Source organism: Haliaeetus albicilla, chromosome Z (genome assembly GCF_947461875.1).
Source record: "Haliaeetus albicilla chromosome Z, bHalAlb1.1, whole genome shotgun sequence".
NCBI classification, from domain to species: domain Eukaryota; kingdom Metazoa; phylum Chordata; class Aves; order Accipitriformes; family Accipitridae; genus Haliaeetus; species Haliaeetus albicilla.
Genome location: NC_091516.1, coordinates 29,684,917 through 29,694,180, shown reverse-complemented (window position 1 = coordinate 29,694,180; position 9,264 = coordinate 29,684,917). Strand labels below are relative to the sequence as shown.

General features: G+C 44.1%; 1 protein-coding gene across 1 annotated transcript; it reads right to left on the bottom strand.

Annotated features, from left to right (window-relative positions):
- Window positions 1-904: 904 nt before the first annotated feature.
- On the bottom strand, window positions 905-2,377 carry LOC138683901 (endogenous retrovirus group V member 2 Env polyprotein-like). Its single transcript, XM_069777207.1, has one exon. The coding sequence runs from the start codon at window positions 2,375-2,377 to the stop codon at window positions 1,217-1,219; it is 1,161 nt and encodes a 386-aa protein (XP_069633308.1). The 3' UTR covers window positions 905-1,216.
- Window positions 2,378-9,264: the final 6,887 nt, after the last annotated feature.

The following is a 9,264-nucleotide window of genomic DNA, read 5'->3' as shown; positions in this document are numbered from 1 at the left end:
CTCAAAAAGATTTGAATGGGTTTTGGTCAAATAACACAGCCACAGCAAGCAGTGCTAAAAGTTCAGGACATTCGTGGAAAAAAGCCATCAAAGCAATTTTTTAGGAATGTTGTTTTGGGTTTGTGTGGCGGGGTTTTGGTAGCAGGGGAGGGGCTGCAGGGGTGGCTCCTGTGAGAAGCTGCTGGAAGCTTCCCCTGCTCCAAGTTGGACCCGCTGCTGGCCCAGGCCGAGCCCATCAGCGACTGTGGTAGCACCTCTGGGAGAACAGATTTAAGAGGGGGAACCTGCAGTGAGTAGTGGGATTGTAATGTGAGAGGAACCCCTCTGCAGACGAGGTCAGTGAGGAAGGAGGGGAGGAGGTGTGCCAGAGGAGGTTGATGCCCCTGCAGCCCATGGTGAGACGGCAGGCTGTGTCCCCCAGCCCACGGAGGGGAGTGGGGGAGCGGAGGCCCACCTGCAGCCCATGGAGGAACCCACGCCAGAGCAGTCAGATGCCCCCCAAGATGGCCATGACTCCGTGGGAAAGCCCACGTGGAGCAGTCCGTGCCTGAAGATCTGTGGCTCACGGACTCGTGCCAGGGAAGTGACGTGCGGAAAACAGACTCCACAATCAGTGAGATTGTAAAGTAGGTATGTTCATTCAGCGCTGGGCGGCACGGGGGGTAGTCCCACCAAAGTCGTGCGCGCCCGACTCGGCAGTTCGCCTCAAGTTTATACAGTCAGGTATTACATATTCACAATACGCCTATACATATGCATGACCTATCCCCGCTTCATATTAAAATTTGCTCCGAGAGGTCATTTCCATAGTCCCCTCCCAACCGCGCCTGCGCAGGGCCTCTTTATGGTGGTCGTCTGGTGGTCGCAGAGATGAAGATAGATGACTCCTCTTCGTCACCGCTAGTAACCTTTTTCCTTGCGCAGGCTCAGTGATTTCTTGGTATTCACCCAAGCCGCAAGACCAGTCTTAGCTGGCTCTTGGGGCCTGCTCCTGCTTCTTATCAAGGACTGTCTTTACCTCATTGGCTGGTTCTTGGGACCAGCTCTTCTTATCAAGGACTGTCTCTACCTCAGCTAATTTCAACAACGTAAGCACTAAACATCATCTTTCACCCCCCTTTATTATGTCTACTGAGATTCTTTTGACTCCCCTTGTCTCAGTCCCCCCTTTTCTAGAAAATAGTAAATTCTTTTACTATATTTAATCCTAGTACTTCTAATACATTATTTCCCTATCTAGCATCCTCTCAAAGTATTTGTTGGTCTCCAGTTTTCGTCGTAACTGATTCTTTTTCCATTCACTGTAAGAGTCTCCTGTACTCTTACAGCACAAAAGGCCACATCGAACCACTATGCAAAGGACCACAGACAAGAGAATGATGATTATTATAGTGACAAACAAATGCTTTAACCATGTTAAATTTGGCAACCAGGAGGTTAGTTTTTCTAATATGCCTGTCAAGCCCCAAGAAGTGTCATCTTGGGAAACTTCATGTAGTATTTTAGTCTTTTCCCATATCTCCTCAAGATCTGTTTCAATTCGTTGATTTTGATTGATATAGGTACAGCAAGTCTGGTTTATAACTACACATAAGCCCCCTTCTTTTGCTAAAAGCATGTCCAATCCCATTCTATTTTGGAGTACTACTTTACTTAGGGATTGTATTTCCAGTTGCAGCCCTCGAATTGCATCAATTGTAGCACGTTCTATAATCTCTAATGTAGCAGATATATTCACAATAGCTTTCTCCAACTCGCTTACCCCTAAAGAGGGAATTAACCATCGGACAAAACTATGGTACCCAGTACCTCGAATAACTAGTGGGTTTTCAGCCCGTTTTACACGGAGCCAAGGTGTTCTCAAAAACCCTCGGGGAGGCGAAGCTCCCTCGAATATACTGGTCTGAGGTGCAAGGTACCCTCGAACACAGTGTCCCTTCCAATTCTGGGGTAAACTCTTTCTGGCCCTACCATCCCCACAGAGCCACCAGTATCCGGGCCCTGTGTTGCATCTTGGACCGGGATGTGTCTCCCTTCTGTCTTGTTCTTGCCCCTTCTTTCCTGGCCCCCCCTTTGGTTTCCGGATATAATAGAAACTGATACTTAAATTTAGTCCAAGGTGCTCTAATTTTCCTTTATCAAAAGTTCCCAGATTTTCCGCAAGGCTACAATTATCCATGTCTCCCCAAATATTATCAGTAATATTTAAGCAACGGCCAGTAATTAAGATCTCTTTAGGGTTGGGCACCTCCAGATCAAAGTTGGGTCCCTGCTGGGTATTTCCCTTTCCATGAGGGCATGATCCATTCCTGTCTGGCCCATCTTCAATAAGAGATGTCCAATTTGTGGTTGGGATTCCTAAAAAGGGGAGCTCCATGTTCCCCTGAGGAAGGGGATTACATACCCAACAATCTGATAAATTTAGTACTTTCGAGATACTCTCTGTCATATTTAAATAAGTATTCCGATCCCAAGCCTGCCCCTTGGACAAGGTCCAACTCAGAAACATAACAATCAATGTCTCACAAATTTGAGCTTCAAAGGTCCTTTTTCCTGTGAAGTCCATTGTCCTTTGGGTGCCTTCTTCACCCTAGTATGATGGATCCAGGCGTTCTGTTCCTTGATCTTAATCGCGGTGAAGGAGGTAAGTAGTACTTGAAAGGGTCCTTCCCACTGCGGCTCCAGAGTTTTTTCTGTAAGAGACTTTATATACACATAATCCCCTGGCTGTATGTTATGCACAGGCTCATCCAAACCTCTCCCTCGAGTCCCTACCACATGCTTCCTGATTTTATTAAGTTGCTTACCTAATGCCACCATGTAAGAAGTCATAATTTCATCCCCTGCTTGTACAGACACCCCTCTCTGTATCCCATAGGGTTGTCCATACAGAATTTCAAAGGGGCTCAGCCCTTCTTTCGCCCTTGGTCTTGTTCGTATACGCAGAAGGGCTAAAGGGAGAGACTGAGGCCATGTCAGATTTGCTTCTTGTCCTAATTTCACAATTTGCTGTTTGATTAAGTGGTTCATTTTTTCCACTTGACCACTCGACTGGGGGTGATATGGAGTATGAAGCTGCCAATCTATACCCAAGTGGCGGCTAATTTGTTGTACTATTTTTGAGACAAAATGTGGTCCTCTGTCAGAGGATATGGTTGCTGGAACCCCAAAACGTGGTATTATCTCTTGTACCAGTATTTTAGTTACCTCCCGAGCTTTAGCCGTTCTTGTTGGGAATGCTTCTGGCCAACCTGAAAAGGTATCAGTTAATACTAGTAAATATCGATACCCCCCTTTTCCTGGAAGTTCTGTAAAATCAATTTGCCATTGTTGTCCAGGCCCATTGCCTTTTCCAATCTGGCCCATTTCCAGCTTGGGGGTATTCTTAGGATTAGTCTGGAGGCAAAGATCACACTGTTGTGTCACCTGTCTCACCGTGGTGTATAAATTTCTAGCCACAATTTCTCTTATCAAATGATTATACAGAGCTTCTGTTCCCCAATGTCTTTTCCTATGTTCCTCCCGTATCAAATGCCATAATAAGCAAGAGGGAACGATTAGCTTTCCCTCTGGGGTATGGGCCCACCCCTCTTCATTATATGACCCTTCTAAATCTGTAATGAGCTTTTGGTCTTCCTTAGTGTATTCTGGCTTACCTTCTAGGGAAATCTGTCTATCAGGAATTAAGGCCCCTTCTGTTTTTACCTTTGTTTTGGCCACTTGTTTTGCCTCTCTGTCCGCCAGCTCATTCCCTTTTTCCAAATTTGAGCTCACTTTCTGGTGTGCCTTAATATGCATAATTGCTACTTTCTTAGGGAGCTGGACAGCTTCCAGTAACTTCAGAATTTCTTCTGCGTGTTTGATATTTTTCCCTTGAGAACTCAATAGTCCTCTCTCCTTCCAATTTGCTCCATGTGCGTGTACAACTCCAAAGGCATATTTTGAGTCTGTGTAAATGTTCACAACTTTGTCCTGGGCCAATTCCAGAGCGCGGGTTAGAGCAATTATTTCTGCCTTCTGTGCGGAGGTGTTCATGGGTAAAGCCCCTGATTCTATTACCTCTTGGCTGGTGGTGACGGCATATCCCGCATGTCGATTACCATTTAGGACGTAACTGCTTCCGTCTGTGAACCAGGTTTCTCCGCTTTCCATGGGGCTGTCTTTCAGGTCTGGGCGACTGGCATATGTTGCTTCGATGGTTTCCAAACAGTCATGATGTACAGGTTCTCCTGTGTTCCCGCTGAGAAAAGAGGCTGGGTTGACAATGTTAGTGACTATAATCTCCACGTCATCCTGCTCTACCAATATAGCTTGGTATCTCAGGAATCTTTGTGGAGGGAGCCAGTGTCCACCTTTTGCTTCCAGTACTGCTGATACTGTGTGAGACACCAGAACAGTCATTTTCTGGCCCAGAGTAAACTTTCGGGCTTCCTGTATATTCAGTATCACAGCCGCAACCGCCCGCAGGCATCCAGGCCAACCTTTTGCAGTCGTGTCTAACTGCTTAGAGAGGTAGGCAACTGCCCGTCGATATGGGCCCAGGTTTTGTGCTAATATTCCCAGGGCAATGCCCTGCTTCTCGTGGGAGTAAAGAAGAAACGGCTTACTCACATCTGGGAGTCCTAAGGCCGGGGCCGACATCAAAGCCTTTTTCAGTAGCTCAAAGGCTCGTTCGGTCTCCTTATTCCACTCAAGGTGTTTCTGCTCAGTGGCTGTCAATGCATACAGTGGTTTAACAAGCAATCCATAATTATAGATCCACAATCGGCACCACCCTGTCATTCCCAGAAAAGTCCGTAACTCTTTTACTGTCTGAGGTCTACGAGTTTGACGTATTGCCTCTTTACGGGCCTGTCCCAAAGTTCTTTGTCCCGCACTAATTTCATAGCCCAAATAATTCACTTTGCGTTGCATTACCTGTGCCTTTTTCTTGGATACCCGGTACCCCTGGAGTCCCAGGAAATTCAACAGACTCACCGTCCATGTCATACAATCTTTCTCTGTTTTAGTGGCGATCAGGATATCATCCACATACTGCAACAGCTTCCCCTCCTCAGACGGGGCTTCCCAGGTTTCTAAATCTTTTGCAAGCTGATTGCCAAAAATGGTAGGACTATTCTTAAATCCTTGTGGCAACACCGTCCAAGTGAGCTGGGTCTTTCGACCACTCTTGGGGTTTTCCTATTCAAATGCAAATAATTTTTGGCTGGCTTCATGGAGAGGGAGGCAAAAGAAAGCATCCTTCAAATCTAAAACAGTAAACCAAGTCAATTCAGGTGTTAATACGGTCAACAGGGTATATGGGTTCGCCACTACCGGGTAAAGATCTTCAGTTATCTTGTTCACCACCCGTAAGTCTTGGACCACCCGATATGACCCATCGGGCTTCCGAACAGGTAATACAGGGGTATTGAATTCAGACTCACACTCTTTTAATAATCCCAACTGCAAAAATTTTTCTATCACCGGCCGGATTCCTTCTCTGTCTACCTTCTTTAGCGGATATTGTTTAATTCTTACCAGCTTTTGGCCTTCCTTGATCCTAACTTCAACAGGTGGAGCACTTTTCGCTCTTCCAGGTGCATTGGTAGCCCATACCCCGGGTACACTTGGTTTAAGATGTCCTCGTTAATATTTCCTTTTAAGGGGAGACTGGTTAAAGTTAGGCTCAATATTTGAATATATTGCTGATCTTTTACCTCCAGAGTAATTTCTCCCTTTTTGAATACAATTTTTGCTCCCAATTGTTCCAACAAGTCCCTTCCCAGAAGTGGCTTTGGGGAGTTGGGCATATATAAAAATTTATGAATGCCCCACTGTTTTCCTAATTTATATTCTAAAGGTTTACAAAAATATGCCTTTTCACTTTGGCCAGTTGCTCCTTTCACCATGACATAATCGTTTCCCAGGGGCATCAAAGCCTGATTCAAAACCGAGTATGTTGCTCCTGTACCTACCAAAAATTCTACCTCTTGTTGTGTTTTCCCTAGCTTAATTATAACCAGTGGATCCGCTAGGGTAGATTCCCCAGGTTCCCGTCAGTCTCCCTTCACAGGGGCTACCGTTCTTCCTGTTTGAGCCCTCTCATCCTCCTTGTTCCTTGGGCATTCCCTTTTCCAATGACCGAATTTCTTACACAAAGCACATTGATCCTTGCCCAGTCGGGACAAGTCTCGTCTAGGCCCTCTTCCTCTTTCTTCCTGAATAACAGCCATTAATTTCCTTTGCCCTTGCCTAAATCCTTCTTCTCTGTTACTAAATACCCTCCATGCTTCGTCCAACAATATTTCTAAATTCCTACTTTCTGTAGGGCGTAATTTCTGAAGTTTGCGCCTTATATCCCCTGTAGACTGACCCAAAAACAGGGAGACTAATTGTTGTATTCCTACCTCTGACCCAGGATCCAGCGGTGTGTTGCGGCGCATTACATCCCTCAGTCGATCCAGGAATTCGGATGGGGACTCGGAAGGACTCTGTTTAATTGCATATAAAGCTGACCAATTTATAGTTTTGGGGATCGCTCTCTCCATTCCTTTTATAATCCACTCCTGATACCCCTTGTCTCAGAAGTTCATGAAGGACTGCGGACCATGGGAAGGAGTCACACTGGAGAAGTTTGTGAAGGACTGTCTCCCATGGGAGGGACCCCATACTAGAGCAGGAGAAGTGTGTGAGGAGTCCTGGCCCTGAGGAGGAAGGAGCAGCAGAGACAAGGTGTGATGAACTGACCCCAACCCCCATTGCCCGTCCCCCTGCGCTGCTGCAGGGGAGGAGGGAGAGAGAACAGGGAGTGGAGTTGAGCTGGGAAGGAGGGAGGGGTGGGGGGAAGGTGTGGGTGTTGTAAGGTTTGGGTTTACTTCTCATCCTTGTTTTGATTTGGTTGGTAGTTTGGTTTTGATTCTTCCCCAAGTTGAGCCTGCCTTTTGCCCGTGACCATAAGTGGTGAGTGATCCCTCCCTGTCCTTGTCTCGACCCACGAGCTTTTCTTTATACTTTCTCCTCATCCCACCATGGGCAGGAGGGAATTAGTGAGTGAGCAGATTTGTGGTGCTTTGTTACCAGCTGGGCTTAAACCACGACAAACGTTAACAGCAGATAAATAATGATCGCTAGAAAAGAAATTTAATTTTGGTCTTCCCCATAACAACCACAGCGACAACTTGAGATCTTAACTCACTAAGATGCTTTTGAAAAATAATAATGAGAAATACTATGTTGTCCTTTTCCTGACCTCTTTCTACCAAACTGAATAGCTCAGATTTTGAATATTCATATTCAATAAATGGAATAAAGCCCAGAGTGTTTGTGCCACACTGTCTAATAATAGATGCATTTGAGGAAATCATGTAGTTTGAGAGGAAAAAGAGGCTAAATTTAACAAATTATTCACCGGAGATTACTCACTTTTCTCTGATGAGAGCAGGAAAATGTGACAGTATGAACAAAGTTTATAAGCTCATTCGTGTCAGCTAAGCATAGTTTTATGTCAAAAAGAATGAATGATAAAAGCCACAAAGCAGAATATTAAAATAAATACCTTCAGGGGAAAAAGACAGCAAAGACTACCACAAAAGAAAAAGACAGCATAGGTATAGCCTCTTCGGAAATACAGTAAAGAATTCATCATTTTATTTTGTATTTCTAATTAAGAGAAACACAAGAAAGGCACAGAAACATTGGTAACATCAAACAGTAACTATTGTGCTTTCACTGCCCCCAGTCATTTAAGGAAGGAGATGACAAAAGGATGTGACACTGTACATACCCCTGGTGCCATATCCTTTCTTTGACCCAGACTCTTCCACAGAGTGTTAAGCAGCACCAGAGCAACTGTGTCCAGTGACCAACTAGGTGAAGAGGCAACCAAGTATTTCACAAATAGTTCTTCAATACTGCATGAAAGAGTAGTAGATTTGTGATGCCTTGTAAATTAAAGGTGAGCTTTGCTTTCAGTGAAGTCAGGAACTGTATCCTGATGCCACAGCCAATGGGCAGAAGGTTAACCTCAAATTCTCCTGGTGTACCTTTGAGAGATGAGTCCTTTGTGTTTTACCCAAATAACTCCTGATCTCTCAGGTTTTGGTGTTAAGCATTTAAAATTCTGCTCACTCACTAAAAAGTGATCTGAAGTTGCTTTTAATGACCAAGTAAAATACAATTTCATTTTCATTTCAGACATTGAGTAACCTGATTTTCTGCCCAAGACAGTAATTTTTCAGGCTACTAGATTACCAACACTCTGGGAATCTATGGCAAGTTTTTTCAGATGTCATATTTTTGCTGGTGATAACAGCTAAGGAAATAAGGCTGACCCCCTTCATTGGCTTTACTGGATCTGCCTTTATGACCCCTCAAAACTCATGCACTCCCTTCCTGAACAAAGAAAGAGATGGAGAAGTGAGGAAGAGAGTGAGAGGAAACAAAGTAGATTGAGAGGCTTTAGCATTTGTGTGAAGGAGTATTGTCATTGTCACCCTGTTGTAATCCAGCATGACAAGCTGAAAAGAGAGTGTTATTACACACTTTCTTAGAAGAGAAAGCAGAGGTGTCACATACAGAATAGAAAACAGGAATCACGATATGATCTGGCCAGACTATTCAATCCTTTGCTGAAGAAGCTCAACACCAACAGAGAGGCCACAAAGGTGCTGGTTAGTTTACTATGTCTCACCTTGAGAACTAGAAGGAAGGAAAGATAAAAAGAATGCCTTCTCCAAAATGAAACTAAAATATAAAACAAAATAAACAAAATAAAAACTCTCAAGGAAACAGAAAAAAAAAATAACGCACAGGTTACAGAATAGTGAGAACTGCCAATATGAATAAGGAAAAACTCCTGGTCTAAGTAAGTATATAATTTTTCTTTCTCCTCCCCACCCCAAAAATTTCTTTGGGGCTGGATTTTCTAACACTTTTTTTTCAGGCTTTAATTGAATTCTTACTGAAAGAGCAGAAAAGACATCTAATCGATACATACCTGAGTGGCCCACATGTAGCTATATCAGAAAAGCCATCTTTTCTTGTAATCACAAAGATCCTTCCCATTGCTTTTCTCTGGAATCAGTGAAGGATGCTTTGCCCACTGCTTTATGGCACTTGAATATTTAATGTTTTCTAATTTCTGAAACTTTAAATGGTTAGACATTTTCAAAGATAACTCTTTGTCATTCAAAATCACCATATACCATCTCAGATGTCTTTTATCAGCTGCTACTAAATTCTTTATTGAAGACCAGTGCCTGTTTAGAGGCAATGTCTTGTGAC